Source organism: Pavona decussata, unplaced genomic scaffold (assembly GCF_977016875.1).
Source record: "Pavona decussata unplaced genomic scaffold, jaPavDecu1.1 SCAFFOLD_21, whole genome shotgun sequence".
NCBI lineage: Eukaryota > Metazoa > Cnidaria > Anthozoa > Scleractinia > Agariciidae > Pavona > Pavona decussata.
The window spans coordinates 2,814,573-2,834,240 of record NW_028145444.1 but is presented as its reverse complement, the minus strand read 5'-3'; the positions used below and the strand labels follow the sequence as shown (position 1 = coordinate 2,834,240).

The window sequence follows — 19,668 nt, the reverse complement described above, 5'->3', positions numbered from 1 at the left end:
GGGGAATCTGTTAAATCTCTAAAGCTTTTTTACAACCACTGTTTCGGCAGGCTTTTTTGTTGTCTGATACTGGGTAATAAACACCGCGCCAACTGAGCCTTGACCAATTACTTCCTGGCTCGTAATCTCGTCCCAGCTAAATTTTGGGAGCCCATCAAACGCTTCAAGCTTTTTTCTTTTGCTGGCAAACGCCAATGGAAACTTGAGATTGTAATCCATGTTGACCTGAAGCCACCGACTTGAAAAAAGGTCGACCGAAGGTCGGGATGACATGTCTTACCTTAACACGTTCTTGCAGCCATTCCCCGCCATTTGGTACTACTTTAAGAGAATTTGTCTTTTTGGTATAAAAAAGCAGACGCTATTAAACCTTATATTCTCATTACTAGTCGTGTTAATTACGCCATGAAACGTGACCAGCCAGACACAATGAAAACATATTTAGCATTTGCAATTTGGGTGGCTTCCGGCCCACGTCAGACATGTCTTTATCCCAGGGAGATAAGCATGTCTGGTACCTGAGTGATAACATCATAGATAAGGTGAATTTTTTCCTTGACCAGTGAAACCTTTTTTTTTCTTGAAAAACATTGAGGGCGTTTGTTGCAACTTTCGAAAGGCATAAAAGGAAATTGGTTAACTTAGTTTTGGACATAAGAAAGGGGCGGCTTTTTTATTAGACATCGTTGTAAGGCCATTAGGGCTGATGGATCAATCGCAACACAAAAACCGCGAATTTCACAATTGGCATTTTTGAACTGATCACTAGATAAGCTTTATGCAGGCGTAAAGACATCTGTCTGGTCCAGTCAATGATGGTCGACCCGTGTGACAGATGCCAGGCCCGGTTCCAGTTCCAGTCATTTTGAGTCTACGGCTTATTCAGAGATTCAATTGCGCTTTCATCTTTACCGTTTTGCAGTAAGATGCTGTAGAAAATTCGATTTCTCTTGCTGCATGTGGCCCTTTGGTATCGATTGGCATAAATTTTTTAGACCACCCCTACCGAAGATATTGCGGCAAGCGACGACGACAATTTATTTTTATCTTATATATCTAGTAATTATAACAACAACTGTCAATAATATTATTGGTTGTTGGCAAATGCTGTAAATGTCTCTTAGGAAAAACTTTACTTCTAAAACGTTCATAGATTTATCCAGTTTGTTGATAGATTCTCCCGTTTAGAGATTCCCCTTTTTTGAAATTCCCCCCTTTAGAGATTCCCCCTTTTAGAGATTCCCTATTTTAGAGATTCCCACTTTTAGTGATTCCCTATTTTAGAGATTCGTTCTTTTAGAGATTCCCTATTTTAGAGATTCGTCCTTTTAGAGATTCCCTATTTTAGAGATTCCCCCTTTTAGAGATTCCCTATTTTAGAGATTCCCCCTTTTAGAGATTCCCCCTTTTAGAGATTCCCTATTTTAGAGATTCCCCCTTTTAGAGATTCCCTATTTTAGAGATTCCCCCTTTTAGAGATTCCTTATTTTAGAGATTCCCCCTTTTAGAGATTCCCTATTTTAGAGATTCCCCGTTCCCCGTTCCCCATTTCCTATTCCTCCATTCCCCGTTCCCTGTTTTAGAGATAGCCAAACCTAAAAAGTGCTTTCTCTCTCATAAAAATGCACGTTTGTCTGATCGCGTGCTTCCAAACAAAGCAAGTCAAGTGTTTGAACATGACATATTTCCGGCCAAGCTATCTGCTATGCGCTAGGCAGCGCGCGCAGGGCGTGGATAAAAATGTCTGACATCTATGTAACAATGCTGGCGAAAGGCCAGAGTAAATTGAAAGCATTCGTATTAACAAATGAAAATCGCCATAAAAACGTCAAAAAAAACTCCTTGGCCTTTTGCCTGACAAAATTAATTGATGTCAACGCTATTGTGATGCGAAGGCCAAGGCCTAAGAGACTTAAGATATTCACACAGTGATCGATTACTAACTATTGTTCATACGCATGTGATTGTTTTACAATTCCAGCTGTGAGTCAGTGACCTTTTTTATTTCAGCATCTAATGTGCACTCGGGTAACTACGGAATATCGAACATCCGTCACGTGTTACCTGTTTCTCAGCGAAACCGGGATTTGCTGTGCCTTAATTTTCAGTATCACATCATAGTCGCGCGGTTTTTATAAAGGCGCTTATCACATTGCACCAAGGTCAATCATTTGACGTTTCTCTTCAATCAGGCTTTGAAGAAAGCTGGTAAACAAGAAACTTTTTGCAGCTATCTCCTACAGCCATGAAATTCGCCGAGGACTTTTTGGTTTTCGCGCTTTTTCTTCTGTTCCCAATCGCCGCTGGTATATTCTTTGCTTTTCGCGGAGGAAAACAAAGAACCACCAATGAATTTCTGCTGGCAGACAAAAACCTCAGGAGCTGGCTCGTAGCGCTGTCTCTTGTGGCGAGCTATTTTTCGTCACTCGTTCTACTTGGCACAACAGCTGAAGTATTCACATACGGAATACAATATATTATTTTAGCGCTATTGTCGCACTGGTTTGTAGCAGGAATCACACATGTTCTCTTTATTCCGATGTTTCATCGACTGAAAGTTACTTCTGTTAGCGAGGTAAGGTTTAAAAGTGTGTTTTTGTTTAAACGTTTAATTTGTTTTTATTTTAGGCCTCTTATAGAGTTAACGTTTAGCATATTGGTTTAGTTGCTAACGCTTGAATGGCTCAGTTGAACAAGCTAGTTGTTTCACAGAATTAAATATATCTTGTAATTGTAAACTGGCTGGCTGGCTGGATATCTAAAGATCAAAAATCCCATTACATCAGACAATTGGCTTTGTACAATTCTTTGCGTGTTAAACATGTAATCTTGACAGATGTCAAAAAGCGCTGACATGTTTCTCGACCGACAGAACGACAAAATATAGATAACAGCTTATCGGTTCTTCGCATGTGAATTTATGAACTAGAGGTAATTAAGGTTCCTTATCAAATTTTGTTTTGCGTTTGTGTTCACGAGTGTTTACTGATTTTCTTTGTCCGACATCGTTGCACAGTAATTCGTGCTCAAAATTTGATAAGGTCAAGCTAATTCAGGATGCTCTTTAAGAGAGCAAAAATAATATTGTTTGAAAAGACAAAATATTTTATAATCAAAGAACAAAATCGTACATTACTGTAGGGAAGCCGGAAAGGAGGGACAAATTGCGCAACATTGAAAAGAACCAATTTCTGTAAGCGTTTCCGTAACGGTAAAAATAAAGTTTTGGTGTATGGAATTTGTATGCAAACCAGTTTGTCCGGCTTACAACCTGCAAGTTTGAGGTTTAATAAAATAACTTTTAAATTCAGCTGTGTGATATTGCCTTTGAAAGTTATCATCTTACTTATTTATCATATTAGTTTTGAACCTCTTTGTAGAAACTAAAACAAGGAGGGTTTTACGTATCGTAACGACAAAATAAAGAGTAAAGTTTCCAAAGTAACTCGACTCCCCAAATAAAGGATACTTGCCTTTAACCTGTAAGATTGAGGTTTAATAACTGTCGAATTGAGTGGTGTGATATTGCCTTTAAAAGTTCAGTGTCATCTTGCTTATTTATTATAATTTTTGAACCTTTTAGTTAGAGAAACTAAAAACAGGAAGTTTTGTTTAAGTATCGTAATGAAGAGTTAAGTTTCCTAAGTAATTCGACTCCCCCAATAAAGTGCTTTCCCGAAACCTTTTCAATAGCGATAAGATTTGACGGTTGTTAGTGAATGTCGGAATCTCGGAAGTAAGACTCTTCGAAAGTAACGATCTGAAAAGTAACCCGACTGAATCTCCCCTTTGGCAGTCAGAGAGACCGAGCACCTCGTTCCCAAGGAGAGACCCTGGAAACGAGCAGTGGGTGAGTCAATCTGACAAGAAACTGTGTCTGGCAATTAAACTGGCCTCTTTCATTTTTATTGCAAAAAAGCAACAAAAAAAAAAGAGGGCTCCCTTTTTGTTGTACAGGCTTGTTTAATGTGTTTTCTTTTCTTTTCAGTACCTGGAAGCGCGATTTTCTGCCGGTGTACGTTATATTGGAGCTGCCCTTTTCACTATAACCCACGTAAGTACAAGGACTGGTCAGTTGATTTGAGCTCAATTGCTTGCCAAGCCATAACGTCACGTGTAACGTAGCGTGACGTAACGTAACGCGTAACAACGTGACATTCTACTTGATGTGTACTCGTTTTAGCTACCAAATCATGAATCGGGAGTAAATTCGTTTCGCTCCGGTTACCATTGATAACCAACACTGATATTCCCCGATGCTGAGGCCAATTGAAATCTGGCTGAAGTTCATTACTGCATTTTAATTCCCGCGCGTGGCATTGCTTCCACACTTGAAACTCTGGCCCATTTCATTTTTAGCGTTTATTATGTTTGGTTCCCGTTCAAATAACTGATGAATTTCTGCTGTTCTTCCAGCTGTTATACCTATGCGTTGTGCTGTATGTTCCATCTCAAGCCATCAGCACTGGTAAGGCATGCGCGCCGAGATAAGCTATGAACGCTATTGGACCGGAAACTTCCAACTTCCATTTCACTTGTACATTCATATTTTTTATCCACATCTACATATTTTACTCATTTTATACACAGATTAATAGTAGTTCCTTGGCAGCTTAAAGTTCTAGTATTTATGCAATATATATTTTTTACTAATACTTATTTCGTGGCATGCCTGTCACCTCGCTGGCACGTGGTTTCCCCTGACCTTTAAGGTGGCTCACAACAGTTTCCAGCACTTATACTTTGATGGATCAATAGTATCATTCCTTATCAATTGATACCTCAATAATGGTTTCAAACAAATGCCTAATTATTGGCGAACAAGTCAAGGTCATTTTCTTGTCATAATAGGTTACCATAGCAACAGTGTAACTATTTCAAACACCCCTAAGTTTTGCTTTAAGAAGTTATAACTCAAAAACGAGCACCGTGATCCCCATTTTTTTATTATGGCACTGTGATTAGCATTTCCAGATACAAATTTTCGCAGAGTTTAAAAATATTGTAGGGTGGGGTTCAAAGCCATCTAAATTTTTCGAAAATTTATAAGCTTTACTGACTGAGATAAGCGCATTGGAGGATGGATTCCCCAGCTACACTATAGGACTTTGGAATATTTTAGCCATAGTATATTGGCTTATTTTCTCCGGTAAACTCACTAACTGTGGTAAAATCTCTAGAAATAGCTGTTTAATTAAAACATGATGACCTGTGCGCGTTGTTTTAATTTAATTTTATCATTATTTATTTTTAGTGGCTGGCGTTCCGTTAGCAGCTAGTATTGTCTCCACTGGAGCCGTATGCTTGATTTATACAGCGCTGGTGAGTGTCTTGCTACTTTCTAGATTATCTTTGCTTTTCCCAGCCTTTCTCTATCAGTGACCGGGAGTAAGCGGCCGCGGATCCCAACGCCATGCTGTATAGTACTTAACGGCGTGTTGCGCTTAGCCCCATATTATTTTACAAGTGCCTTTCCTTCGATTGGTTTAATCGCCTTTGAACTACTCCTGCCTTTGAAACAGTGGACAATGTCAGCGCCATGTACCAGTGACAAATTTAGGCCCTGTTTACATCCTAGAAGGCGAAACAATTTTCGTTTGGTTTACATGCAGAAATTTCGGTCGGAGTGGTTACCAAGTGGAGAAGGAGAAGAAGAAAAATTGTCAGCTGAACGCCCAGCCGCCGCCGTTTTTTTTTTTTCTCCCTAGTACTAGGACCTTCCGAGCGAAGATAGCTTACAAGGTGCTAGTATCTCTCTAGAGCTAGGAAGATCCTATCGGTAGAAAGATCCTAGCCCTGGGGCCATGTACAACCTTTTGCATGTAAACTGAATACAGAAAACATATGGCGCTAGGATAATCCGCTTTCTATTCTAGGATCTTCCTCCCTCCATGAGACAGTGGAAACATGAACTTAAATAAGTGCAGAGACGAAAGCAGTCGTTCCAATTTACGTGCGGAATGCGTGATATGAAAAATATTACTGTTTTAGGGGAAAGAAAAACGCCAAATTGTAAAACAATTTATCATCGTCCCGCAGACGTCAACATGATAAATATAGCAGCAAATTCAATAACGTGTTATCTGAATAATGAGCTTAAAAGGACGGTGCCTAGGCCTGCTTATGCAATGCTCATCACGGGATGATAAAAATAATAAAAATGTATTTTTGGCCGGCGTATGACTATGTAGGAAAAGAAGATCTTGACATCTTAATTGACATCGCAATTTTTAAAGATAATGAAGTGCAATCTGGAAAAAACGTCATTCACTCTTATGTATGTCTGAGAATAACTTATGAGAATTACAGTACATGTACACTACGCTACAAAAATACGCGGGTTACTCTAAATTAATTTTCTGTTTGGCTTCTAATAGCCCTTGCCAAGATCTACTTTTCCCACTTAGTCATAACTGCGCAATTTAAATGCCTTTGTATTAAGAGCTACTGTCCTTAATGATCACAATGATGACAGCAAAGAACTTAACAAGACAAATTTAATACCATCGAGCTTCAAAAAGAAACCCTCAAACCGATACTGCTTAGACACTGCAAGCCAGTATAATCGGATTAGAATTGCCCTTCTTTAGTTCTTTGTTGTCATTATAACCAACTCAGGCGGATTGTTTTAACCCGGTATGAAAATGTTCATACCAAAAAACAACATCTTGGATGCCAAATCCTATTGCTGACATTTAATTAGAAAACTCTTATTGATTTGTTTATTTGTTTTTATTTACAGGGAGGCCTGAAGGCTGTAGCGTGGACTAATGCATTCCATCTTATTTTGATGCTGACGGGACTAATCACGCTATGTATTGTGGGTGTCAACACCGCGGGAGGCTTTGATCACGTGATTCAAGTTAATAAGAACCGTCAGCGGATGACGTTGTTCAAGTGAGTACCTAATACGTAACTGGTACCATTAAGAAAGGGTTTTGAGGTCCTAGCTGCGGTTTCTTATTTTCCGTTTCCTCGATAAGTGAGCCTTCATGGCATGCTGGAAGATAAAGTTATTGATTGAAAGTTGTTGATTTGATTGGTTAATTTTCTAGCTTGGACCCAGACCCCACAGTTCGAGATACATTTTGGACTCTTTCTATTGGAGGAGCGTTGACAGCCATGCCGCTATGGACGGTCAGCCAGACAGCTGTTCAGCGGTATATGTCCATTAAATTTGTCAGCCTGTCTAGAAGGTAAGCTTCCTTTTGAAAGTTTGGTTGACCTCACTAAGAAGCCAAGGGACACTTAAATTCTTATTTCCATATATAGTAACAAAGCAACATGCCCTAAAAGAGGTCTGTAGAGATACCAACCCTTAATAACGCGCAGCAAAAAATGAGTCGAACTGAGTCATGATCTCCACAAATCGATCGTAAATTGGCAGCCAAGTTAAATCTAAATCTAGCAATGACATTCCCTTGGCTAGCCGGTGGTTATACATGATTCGAATAGTAGTCTAACTTTTACTTTTAAGGTTAGTGACTGACCAGCTAATAAAGCGGTTTTCAGTTGAATGTCGTAAAACCAAAACCAAAGTAATTACTCTCTGGCCAATCACAACAGACGCAAACAGCGCAATGAACCAATCAGAACACGAATCAGATATATGTAACTTGCTGCAAGCGCGGGAAAACTCGAGCAAAACGATTGGTTTGGGTTTTAATTCTAGTGGCGCGAGTTTTGTCAACCAATCGCAAAGCACAGTAATGCAAAACAAAGCAAACGCCAAATACTTTCGAAAGTCACTTGAAAACCACTCTAAGTGCTATGTGCATAAGACCAATTATCACCATCAACGGCATTCTTGCAATTTTTCCTGTAGGGCCGTGTGGCTAAGTGTTCCCGTGTTGATAATAATGATGACCTTGGCTTGTATCAATGGCCTTGTCATGTACGCAGTGTTTGCAAACTGTGATCCTTTGACAGCAGGAGAAATTCAACGTAACGATCAGGTAATAAATAATCCATACAGCTATGGAATAATAGGTTTCATTCCATGCCGTACACAATACAGCTAATCAAAATGCCCGGTTTGCATTAAACCAATCGTAAGATTAGAGAACAGTTGTGTAGTTTCCTGGGGTGAGTTGCATAAAATTAAACGTTGGGCGTAACTGCTAACGCCAGACATTCATCCCAGTCACATTCAGTATTTTAACGTCTGACAATAGCATTCACGCCCGCCGTTAAGTTTTATGCAACTCGTCCCTGCTGTTTTTCTGTAGTTCAACATAGTTTTCGCCTCTTCATCTCTCGTGTTTGCCACACCTTTGAGCCACCGTCTTTTACAGTTTCCACTGAGAAGAAACTTTAATTTGCTTTCTCTTGACTGAAATTTTTTGTTTACCCCCCACAAATAACAAATAACTGTTCAAAGAATCACCGTCAATTATTTCGTAGGAAATCTCGATAACCTTAGTTTGACAGGAAACCAGATGACCTTGGTGCTTATCGGTTACATGGCAACTTCGGTCTAAGCAGCTTTAAGTTGAGTTTTAGTTTTAAATGGAACAGCACAAGTTTTAATTTTCTCCTCACCCAGATTGCCTTCCTTGATAGGTTCTCTTCTACTTCATCACTGACAAACTACAGCACGTAAAAGGAATGCCGGGATTCCTAACTGCTTGCATATTTGCAGGATCCTTAAGGTAAGAATCATATTAGCCTCCTTCGCAGACGCTCTTTTCGCTCGCCACGGCAATCTTTCCTCTCGTTGGGGAGGAAAGATTGCGCGTGACGAGCCAAAAGAGCGTCTGCGAAGGAGGCTAGAGTCATATCAACATACTTTGTAATCATTGAGAATGATGTATTATTCAGTAAGAGACATAGGCATACTCAGAAAAAAGAAATCCAAGTGCTCCTATCAGGAGTCGAACCGAAGACCTTCCGATTACTAGTTCGGATGCTCTACCACTGAGTTACAGGGACTCGAGCTCGTAATAGCTAAGGCCATTAAACTGCGTTTATGGGACAAATATCCTGCATACTGCTAGGATTTGAATGTTGAACGTGTGGTATATGAAATAAATGTGATGGTATATTTCAAGCCTGGTGAATGAATGAGAATGATGTATTATTCTAGATTCATCATCATTGCCATTATCATTACCATCATCTTCTTCTTCCGCAATCATCATCATCATCATCATCATCATCATCCCACCAACTATCGTAAGCGGTCAATAGTACGTCTTTTGTTGGTCTTTTTCCTGTATCTTTTATATGAAACACAGGTAGGAAACGGCTGAAAGTTACGTTAAAACGACTGGCAGATCGGAGGGAGGAAGCGGGGGAGGGACTCTGATAGATGCTATTAAAATAACCCTGAAAGCGATTGTTCCCAGATGTTTCGAGTTCTTCTAATGTTTAATTCTTTACAACTGATTGAGAAAATTATTTTATAAAATCCCCGGAATCTCTCCAAGTCGCATGCTGATCGCCGGCTAACAAATCTTTTTTTTTTTTTTTTTTTCAACAGTTTCATTTCGTCTGGTCTCAACTCTCTCTGTCTGGTCATTTTGGAAGATTTTGTCAGAAAATATTTCCGAAAGATGGATGACTTTGATTCCACAAAAACCTGCAAACTTATAAGTAAGTTTACAAATTTCATTACAGGACATTCTGGGCCGGTCTGCATAAGAAACTTATTGTTACGGGAAGTTTTCTGTAATAGCTTTCTGCGTTTTGAAAGATTTTCGCATGATGTCCTGTTCTCTGTTTTCTTTATTTGATTAAATCGGCCTTCTGGCTGTGTGATAGTGAGTGGGAAAATCCTCCATCATATAACGCAGGGAAGTGTTGCGCAAAACTTCCCGTAATCAGCCGTTAATCTGCTTTACGCAATTGGGTCCTGGGGTCCGTGTCTTGAAAGTCCAAGTAACTTACTAACAAACTTTTTGTAACAAACTATTTTGCATGCGGTACGCTTCTAAATAATATTTTTATTTGAAAGGTTAATTCTAAAGACTTTGCCATTTTATGTAACTGAAATTCTGCTGGGCAAGTTTGTACTTAGCATTGGCGTCAGTCGACAAATAAGCGGTTTTGACAAAAAAAAAAATGCTTACCGGACCAGGAATAGATACCGCATTTGATTCTTTGGATTGAGAATGTGAATTTTTTTTTTTCAGCCGTTGTGTTGGGCAGTGCTGTGATAGGTGGTGCTTGCATACTTCATCACTGTGGTGATACCGTGCTACAGGTAAATAACGTTATGTTCTCTATTAAAATCCTACAGTTGATCCATGCTTTCTCTCTCCATTGAATTCAATTTCTATGTTCATTTATTTCGAGCTAAATGCACCTTCTGTTTTGCTGTTCATTTTTTAGGTGTTTTCTGCTGTACTCTATATCACGGGTGGTTCTTTACTGGGCGTGTTCACACTTGGAATGCTAGTACCACGAGCCAACAGCAGGGTAAGTGTCTCTTATTTTGCTTTGTCATCATAGGGATTTTCAATTGAGTGTTAGAAATAATTTTGCGTTTATGTAATGTTTAAAACACGATCAGCAGTATTTTATCGGGATTTAAAACCACCAGGCGCAGCCGAGTGGTTTTAGGCCCGATAAAACACGTGCTGCGAGTTTTTTGAACGGCTTCAAGAATATTCCTGGAAAAGCATGTGTCAATAGAGTTCATAACAAAGATGCTTTTGTGAACGTTGGAAATTAGCATACAAGAAAAACATTAAACACCGCACGCTAATAAGGAGGAGGTTTTATCGGATATAAAACCACTGCACGTGATGTTTTATCGACGATTTGATAGGTCAATAGGCTTATGAATTATTAATAAGTTTTTGAATCCAGTTTTGCTTTACTACGCTCTGTGATTGGTTAGCAAAAACTCGCGCCACTTTCTCAACCAATAAGAAGCAAGACCAAAACCGCATTAAAATATCTTATCGAGATTTAAGCATGATGACGTCACTAATGGTACGATTTACATGCACCCAAAACGCGCCTAAAAGCTCAATTCTTTTATCAAAGGGTGAAATTGATGTTACTAAGAGTGTCAGTTGAAGAGGGCTGAAATGTGTACTGACAAGCCATCCGCTCACATTGATTTTTGTGGCAAAGTAGCAGGGGCGTTAATTAAGTGTATTCGTTGTTTCGTAGGGCGCATATATTGGAGTAGCCAGCGGTCTCGCTATGACGATATGGCTGTTCATTGGAGCCCAGCTCTTCCCGCCAAGTGATTCGTCCGGCCCTGTGTCTATCTCGGACTGCTCCTCTGACGTATTCAACCAAACCCAGGCTGCTCTATACAATGACACAGGCATGCGTTACCCAAGTGTCCATCTACCCGGGTAAGTGAGAAAAGCTGCAAATCTGTTGGTGTGAGGTTAATTGCGTCATTTAATCAAGAATTTTTTTAAATTCCCCTTTAGCAATCCGATGGCGAGATTTTACAGCATGTCCTATTTGTGGTACTGCGCTATTGGTTGGACAGTTACTATGGTGATAGGTACAGTGACAAGCTTGGTATTCGGTGAGTAACAGAAGTTTACGTGTATTGAATATGAGTGGTTTGGAAATAGGCCATTTCCGAGTTGCTCTGAACCTCATTATGAAAGCGTGGCTAACAGCAAAGCTTTTCATACTAACTTCTGTATCCTCAATTGCTTTGACCTCAGCTTGCGAAATCCAAAATAACCACTTCCTTTCTAATCTCTTTAGAAACTTCAAAGGAAAAGAAAACAAGCGTCGACACTAAACTAGTATTTCCACTCAAGTTATGGCTGCTTAGCTGGTTGCCAAGCCAACGGGAAAGGTGGAACTCGACCACAGGCCTCCCTCAATCAGACGGTAAAGAGGACTGGGTGCAACTTGGGGCAAGAAAACGGCCACACTCCACGGATCAGGTGTTTGTCTTGATAATGTTTTGTTTAATTGTTTTTTTTTTTGCTTGTTTGTTTGTTTGTTTCACTTGAAAAAAAAAAAAGAAAAGAAGAAAAAGGAATTAAGGACGGTGCGTACTAATACAGAAGTATTTTTGCGCGGTTTATGACTAAGCGGGAAAAGCAGATTTTAGAACAGGCTATTGGAATCCAAAAAGAAAATTGCGGTTAACCACGCATTTTTCAGAGATAATTAAGCAACAATAATTAAAAAAAAAAAGTAAAATACAAAGCAATGTATGGCGTTTTTTTTTTTCCATTTTGAAGCTTTATTATCTCTGAAAAATGCATGGTTACCCCCAAAAGAAAGCTCTTGCTAAGTTCTGCTTTCTCAGCATAGTTTTAAACCGCGCAAAAATATCCCTGTATTAGTACGCACCACCCATTGGAAACCCGAGTATCTCGACATGCGCAGAACGTATGTGCAGTAACAAAAGTAGGCACAGTCCTTAAGTATAAGTAATAAGTATTTTCATTTATAAAACCAGGTATTTATACTGCGCATTGTGAATGTGTCCGCATTAATTTTACCAAGTGTTTTAACAGTCAACCTACTTTTCACTTTTAGTTGCAAAGAGACTCCTGGAGAGTAAGCGGTGTGTGAAAACCACGAACACACTGAAAACTCGAAGGTCTTCGGCTTAGAAGAACCTTTCGTCCAAGTTGGGATGCTAAACCGCCGAGTAAAATGCAAGGATGGGTTAAAGAAGAAACAGCTTCCCTGGTGAACTCGTTTTAGTAAAAGACAAGTTAGAGGAGTTCCATTCAAATTCCTCAAGTACCGATAGCTTTGGCAAAAAAGCGATAAAAAGACATTGTTGATTGATAATATTTTTAACTCTCTTTATTTGTACAAATATTTCTCTAAACTATTATTCTTTGCATTATATAGTATTATTCGACCGAAACTACGTGAATGAGTTGTATTTTTCTTTATCTCCACATAATACATTAGAACAGTAATAATTATTGACAAACAGAGAAAAAAATGTGTAAATGTAACGGAGAAAAAGCAAAAAACAGTTTAACTAATACTTAACCCTTAGTTAATACTTAGTTTAACATACAAAGATGGTTAAATTATCGCTTTTTGTAGGGAGAATTAACAAAAAGAAAAAGAAAACGAAAGAAAAAAACTACATGAATGAACAAGAAGTTAATTGTTTTAAACGTTTACATAAATATATAGAGTGTAAAGCAGAAAAGTTCCGTTATGTACATTTTTGCAAACTAGCGGTATTATTTATTTTTGGGATAGTACATCATAGTGCTTTTCGCTCACGTATGACCAAGAGTTAAAAAAGTTGGGGAGGATAACGTTGTGGTAACTTAAGTATGGTTTGCAAATAAATATGGAAAAAGCAGATCTTTAGATCGCATGTAATGAATTGTTGTTGTCGTTGTTGTTGTTTGTTTGGGTTTTTTTAGTGTTTTGGCTCTAACTAATAACGGAAATGGCAAGACTTGAAGTCAAATCTAACAAAAGGGAGGAAGGGAGGGAGGGTGGATGGAAGGAAGGAGAAAGGAATGAAAGGGGGGGTTAACGATGGATGGACAGAAAAAGGAAGGGAGGGAGGTCGAAGGATTGACGAATGGATGGACAGAGAAAGGAACGAAGGGAGCGATGGACAGAGAAAGGACGGAAAGAAGGGAGGGAGGGAGGAAGAATTGACAGAAAGACAGACGGAGGAAGAAAGGAAAAGAGGGACGCACAGAGGAAGGAAGGGACGAACGAAGGGAGGAAGAAAGGCAAGACGAACAGACGAAGGGAATGAAAAGAAAGAGCCTGCATTTCTTACGTTTACGGTGCATAATCCAAATAACTATGACCAATGGACTTGCAGGCTTTGAAAGAAAAAGAAAGATGAAGATAAAGATAATGAGATTTTTCTGATGGGGTCATCATAGGCTAATTAACAGCGGCAGAGAGAAGCACTGCTGAGTATAAGAAAGCAGACCAACAGGAAAGATTGCAAGAAGCAATCGTTGTCCCCTTTCTGGCAAGGCAAATATTCATAGAGAACCGACTCATTGCTATATTGTCATTGTGTGCAGATAAGATGGAATGTTTGACCATAAGGAGTGGTTGCATTGAGTCAACAAAAACTTCAAAGCGGACACTGAGGCTTACTACAAAGGCACTGCTCATTCATGTATTATTTTGAAATGTATTATTTGTTTATGTTTTTATTATAGCGAGGAAAGATATAAACTACAAAGGGATAACCTCTTTTACCTCCTTTACACTTTTCCTTAAAAATTGTGAATAGACAGTCTTTATTTATTTTATTATTTATTTATTTATTTATTCATCAATAAGAACATCAGTTTAATGTGATGAAACTGATTCTCATTCTGAATCCCACAGTCAGAATGTCCACAAAGAAGGCTACTGATTCATTATAATTATGTGTCAATAGTCATGCAACTTGGCTGACTGAATTCTCTCGAGTGAACAATATTCTGGTAATCCCCCATGACCTTGTTCCTAAAATCTACTGTTGAATACACCTTGTGAGGAACTTCCAACACACTGTTGTCTGTATGTAATCCATGCTTCAACCACAGGGCACTCTGAAGATATCTGTGCACACGTGACACTCTCTATTCTGCATGAATGACTATGATGCCACAGAACACCCAACCACAGACAACTATCTCACAATTCCAACTCTGATGCAGCTACCGCCAGCTAGTTTTCAGAAATCAACTGCACCATTGAAACAGTCCGGCAACAAAGATTTCACTCCAAGATACACCTCTCCTTTCTCATTTACTCTCACGGGATAGGTAACAAGTGTTATATTCTTCTTGTCAGGAACTTTCAAGCTGCCAGTTTTAAGAGAGTACTTCCAACTGTGCCATGGGCACACAACACATGGCAATGCTGCCTCACCAAGGTCTTCAATATCCCCAAGATGAAGGGGTCCACCTGAACAGAATGAACACATGAGACAAAAGTTCAAAACACTCTTTCTCCCTAGTGATTTGATACATTTGTTTGAAATATCAGTGAAAGAATATAATGACAAATCACTTGAGAATAAACTCAGACAAGCTAACGGACTGTGGATCGTACCATTTTTTTGGTAAGGGTGTGCGGTTAAGGCACAGTTGCACAAGGCAGTAATGCTCCAACCAGCATTCCATCACAAATTGCAGAAAACAAGTGACATGCTGACTATTGCTGAGCAAAGTGTCCTGCACATTGCAATAAGTGTAAGACTAGTCTACTTTACATGAAGCTTGCAGTGCAATTCCTTATTGTGAGACAAGTTTTGAAGAGGGTGCATTACATGCACAATTTTGGGCTGGCAAAGTACAAACTCTGATGTTCCACATGGGGTAAGGGGCTTATTAGAAGGGGGACTCTATTTAAGAGATGGGGTGGCGCTTACTTGAGATGGGTGGCGGAACTTACTTATGGGGTGAGGAGGCTTATAAGAGAAAGGGTGGGGGCTTTACTAAAGACAGGGTGGGGTGGGGGGGGGGGCTTTAACTAGCACTTCCATTGTATTCTACAAAACTGTCAATATCATGCTACACATTATGTAAGAACACAGTATGTGTACCCACCCATATGAGGACACATTTCATCCACAGCATACACAATTCCTTTGTATTTGAACAATGCAATTTTCTGTCTGTTCACAGTCACCAGTCGGCCTGTGCGTCTCCTGGATCTTTTTTTGCTGAGGATCTCTTGTGAATAAGTGACCTCCTCAGCTGAAATTTCTGGAAGATCTACCAGAAAGGAAAAGGCAATAAGTTATTGAGAGAAATGGAATTCAGGTCTTATGGCAAAAGATACACAAATGGACTTTTTACTATTTACCACACATTATAACCAGTTGGTGTGCCAACTATAAAGTAAAACTAATTAGGAGCAATTGATTGCTTCTCAACAAAGGGACATAAATTATTTCTCTTTTTGGCCAAAAAGTCAGAAAAAACACTCCAAACTTGGTCATTGTCAACTTAGTTTAATTGGGGAGGCCAAATCACGCATAAGCTTTCTACGGTAGTTTCTTTTCGGTCTCCTTGCCACTTTTTCTTTGAAATTTAAAATCTTTCATTGTGCCTTGTTTGTAATTTCTTTGTGTGGCAAAATAAAGTTTTAAAAAACAACTTGTCCAGTTTTAGTATGCATTTAGGATTTTGTGCATTAAATGTGGACCCAATTACTTGCTTTTTGCCTAAAGACTGAATCTAAAAGGAATAAATCTAAAATGAAACTGCCACTTCCTAGTTAATTAGCCTTGGCACAAAAACTTAAATACCTTCTTGAGTTATAGCGCACAAAATCTGCAGTGCGTCCTAAAACTCTGTAAAACAATTGAGCATTTTTCTGACTTTTTGGCCAAAAGAGCGATATACCCCCCTTTTGCAAAAAAAAAAAACTCTTCATTTATGATTCTGAGGCCATTCAAATTACATTAAAGGTGACTGCTGTTTGACCATTAAAATTAACATTTACTCTGACCTGGCTATCTTGAACTTCTTTTTCTCAAACAAACTTTGTTTCACTTTATTATTAAGACACAGGAATGTAAAATGTGTCATCTCTTCTCTTAAATGTCACCCAAATTTTATGCCTGTAATCAACAAGATTTCAATAATTGAAATCTTGTTGTTTACAGGCATAAAATTGTGAAAGAAATTTGAGATGTTGTGTCTTTAACCTCAGATGACATGCACAGGAAAAAATCTGAGTTCTCCCAGCAGGAGTCGAACCTAAGACCTTCCGATTACTAGCTCGTATGCTCTACCACAGAAGACTCGTGGGAGCTGAGGCTGGCATTAAACTAGGTATGGCCTTATAGCTCCCAGGAGTCTCCTGTAGCTTGGTGGTAGAGCATCCAACCTACAATCAGGTCATAGGTTTGACTCCTATTGAGAGAACTAGGGTTTTCTTTTTCTACAGTAAGTATGCCAGTGTCGCTAACTAAAAAATTCTTCTATCAAAATTTCACCGTTGGGAATGTTAGCTACATCGCTGAGATAACAGGAGTCTAAGTACTATATTCCCTTGGGAAGTAAAATACTTTTTGTCAGTTACTTTTCTCTAAGACAAGTTCCGTGTAACACAAAGTACTTCTATACCACCAGTATAACTAACCACATTGAATTAAGGAAATAAAGTTACATTTGTTAATAAATACATGGCTGTATATGTACCTTATTAATCAAATGTCATTTCTGTTACTAAATTTCAAAAGCTGTCATTGGTCAACATTTGGTAAAATCAGTGGAGCTAGAATGGTCCACATGTACATGAGTAGAAATATGACACAGACTACCATCCTGAGACATGACGCAACCCACTGACTCAGTGATTTAACATATTCATCCATGTCTATCAGATTATGTTCAGATGCGACAACTTCATCCTCAGTGCCAACTATTCCCTCTGGGGTATAAAAATTGCTTATCGTCATTAAAAGATGCAGACATATCAAAATGAGAAAGAGGTAAAACATGAGGTATGTTGAGACCAGCATTGGTCTGTCATCATGGTCAGAGTTTTCTTGGTCTTCATGATCATTTGAGTGAAAAATGCAACAGTCTGTAAGATTAATGGCAGCTGACAGATGTTGAACTGATGGCACCTTTACAACGCCATAAATCAGCAATGAAAATGTTGTCAAGAGATCAATAATCATGTTCAGTTGAAAGTGGAAATTAAATTCACTTCCAAGTAAGAGGTTCCAAGTTGGGTTACAGACGGAATATGGATAATGCACCATGCATGTCCAAGCAAAATAAACTGAATATGAAGTAACAATTCCAGCTTGGAGGAGTCCAGTTTCTCTCACTTTTGGATGTATCGATAACAACGAAGCTACAACACACAGTAGAACAACAACTGTAAGAAAAACTAGGTTTGTTCTACAGTATCTCAGCGGCACAGTATATCTGGCATAAAAATAAACAACAAACGACACTGACATCGTATATAGCAAAGACGTGAAGAGCAACAGAGACCAATACCATGTGTTTGGTCTTGTGGACAGTTCCATTCTTTCTACCCAGTAAGCATTCAGAGATTTTGCTAGATCGATGATTAAAACAAGTTGAATGACCATCACAACAAAACTCCCAATCCAGCCCACATGCATTAGGGCATTACTGATGTGTCCTTCAGGAATCAAAAGTGCTAAGAGGATACTTAGACAAAACACATGGAACTTTATAAACCACAACCCATTCTCAAGCCAGTTACTGAACGATGTGAACACCGTAAGCTGGCAATTAATCAATGCTAGTATTAGAAAGAACACCATCATTCCAATGTAAAATCTGTAGAGAAGAATGTGTCCAACCAGAGCATCACATTTTCCTTGGCTTGTATTCCTGCTACAAAAGTGGGAATGCAAAACAAAGAATCTTCTAAAACCAGGTAAAAATGTCAGCATTGACAGCAGAACCCCAAATAAAATAAATCCAATGTAAATAAGTCTTCCATGTTTTGGCTTCACAGTTGGAATATCACAAACAGCCATCTAAAACAAGCATCACTGACAAGTGGAAATTTGGTGAGTGATAAGTACAGATATCAATCAGGGCTCACTTATTCTAAAAAATTGTTCAATGGTCACAAATTACATGTATGTCAACCTTGGCTCTTGAAGTTAGATTAAGGTGACCAACTGTTTTCTCCAAAATTATTATTCCAATCCATGATTCCATCACCACAGGGTGACTACATGTACAATAGACATCCTTGTAGTACCAAAGTGACATGCTTCCCAACTAGACCATGAGCCCTCCAGTTTCTTTGCAATAGACACAAAGTCCTCCTGCTCAGCAGGCTAAAACATCTTTGCAGTAAGTTATTTACAGGACTTTAAAATGGATGATACAGAGAAATTAGATCCCAGTAACAAACAGAAAATTGATATTGCAGGATTTACAATTCTGTTGAGGTCAGGTGATTTCGATTTTCTCTGGTACCTGCTTATCTCCTTACAATGAAGACAGGTACTTTGAACTTTCACTTTATATAACAAACTCAGCCAATCATGGCCGTTCTTAGTCAAACTATCACAGATCTCTCTAAGTTAAAAAAAATCAGTCCAGTTACACCATCCTCTTTAGGTATCAGTCAATTTCCCAAATTATTGGAATTACATGCCAGACCAGCGCACATGTAGCCCTCCGACTTATACAATCCCCCCAAGCAGATGTGGAATTGTGACCCTGATTCACCATACAAGGCTATTGTGTATAAACCCAGGTGGGTTTATAGATGCAAAATCCACGGGCACAATAAGTTTCTAAGCACAACAAATGACTGAAATGAGAGGCAACGTGTGTAAAATAACCCAGGACTTCAGGCATGAAATTTGTCAGTCTAACCATGACAGAGCCCGAACTTTATATGAAGAACTGCTTCCCCACAGTACGTAAAGTGTACAAATCGTTACGAACGCATAGTGAGGAAGATACCTGGAACGCTGATCGGTCATTAGAACGCTTCAGAATAGAATCTGTGAGCTTCATTGAGTTTGGTCACGCACACGCACGGGAGTAAGCTCAAATCTTACTCTTATAAAAAACTACACAACTACACAAACCTTCGTAACGGACACCCTCGACAATTAAGTAAAGAGCTTCCTCTGGTTTATCCACAGATTGTAGATCTTCCATTCAGCGAAATCACAACACAATATAAACATATTCAGCCCACTTCCTCCTGCTTTGCCGCCATTTCGCACAACACCGCGTTGTACCCAGGTTCCCTCAGTCGGTTTCTATAGCGACA

General features: G+C 39.0%; 3 protein-coding genes across 3 annotated transcripts; 1 reads left to right on the top strand and 2 right to left on the bottom strand.

The window, feature by feature from the left end:
- Positions 1-1,946: 1,946 nt before the first annotated feature.
- Positions 1,947-13,291, top strand: LOC146486242 (sodium-coupled monocarboxylate transporter 1-like). Its single transcript, XM_085099927.1, has 15 exons — positions 1,947-2,575; positions 3,989-4,054; positions 4,417-4,468; positions 5,255-5,322; positions 6,743-6,897; positions 7,056-7,196; positions 7,826-7,955; positions 8,563-8,651; positions 9,482-9,594; positions 10,134-10,204; positions 10,333-10,419; positions 11,122-11,312; positions 11,394-11,494; positions 11,683-11,867; positions 12,472-13,291. The coding sequence occupies exons 1-15, from the start codon at positions 2,246-2,248 to the stop codon at positions 12,505-12,507; spliced, it is 1,815 nt and encodes a 604-aa protein (XP_084956053.1). The 5' UTR covers positions 1,947-2,245; the 3' UTR covers positions 12,508-13,291.
- LOC146486240 (Rieske domain-containing protein-like) lies at positions 12,813-19,656 on the bottom strand. Its single transcript, XM_085099986.1, has 3 exons — positions 19,481-19,656; positions 15,480-15,647; positions 12,813-14,835 (listed from the first exon to the last, which is right to left on the bottom strand). Exons 1-3 carry the CDS (start codon positions 19,551-19,553, stop codon positions 14,603-14,605), a joined length of 474 nt encoding a protein of 157 aa, XP_084956112.1. The 5' UTR covers positions 19,554-19,656; the 3' UTR covers positions 12,813-14,602.
- LOC146486241 (serine incorporator 1-like) lies at positions 15,654-19,254 on the bottom strand. Its single transcript, XM_085099937.1, has one exon. The coding sequence runs from the start codon at positions 18,404-18,406 to the stop codon at positions 17,126-17,128; it is 1,281 nt and encodes a 426-aa protein (XP_084956063.1). The 5' UTR covers positions 18,407-19,254; the 3' UTR covers positions 15,654-17,125.
- Positions 19,657-19,668: the final 12 nt, after the last annotated feature.

What these genes read in the sequence shown, in the direction of transcription:
- LOC146486242 (XM_085099927.1), top strand. Translation starts at nt 2,246, where the DNA reads ATGAAATTCGCCGAGGACTTTTTGGTTTTCGCGCTTTTTCTTCTGTTC. An exon ending in CAGCGGATGACGTTGTTCAA is followed by an intron (nt 6,898 to 7,055) that starts GTGAGTACCTAA and finishes TTAATTTTCTAG; the next exon opens with CTTGGACCCAGACCCCACAG. An exon ending in ATATTTGCAGGATCCTTAAG is followed by an intron (nt 8,652 to 9,481) that starts GTAAGAATCATA and finishes TTTTTTCAACAG; the next exon opens with TTTCATTTCGTCTGGTCTCA.
- LOC146486241 (XM_085099937.1), bottom strand. Translation starts at nt 18,406, where the DNA reads ATGGCTGTTTGTGATATTCCAACTGTGAAGCCAAAACATGGAAGACTT.
- LOC146486240 (XM_085099986.1), bottom strand. Translation starts at nt 19,553, where the DNA reads ATGGAAGATCTACAATCTGTGGATAAACCAGAGGAAGCTCTTTACTTA. An exon ending in CGAGGGTGTCCGTTACGAAG is followed by an intron (nt 15,648 to 19,480) that starts GTTTGTGTAGTT and finishes CCTTTCTGGTAG; the next exon opens with ATCTTCCAGAAATTTCAGCT. An exon ending in TGAAATGTGTCCTCATATGG is followed by an intron (nt 14,836 to 15,479) that starts GTGGGTACACAT and finishes CATTCTGTTCAG; the next exon opens with GTGGACCCCTTCATCTTGGG.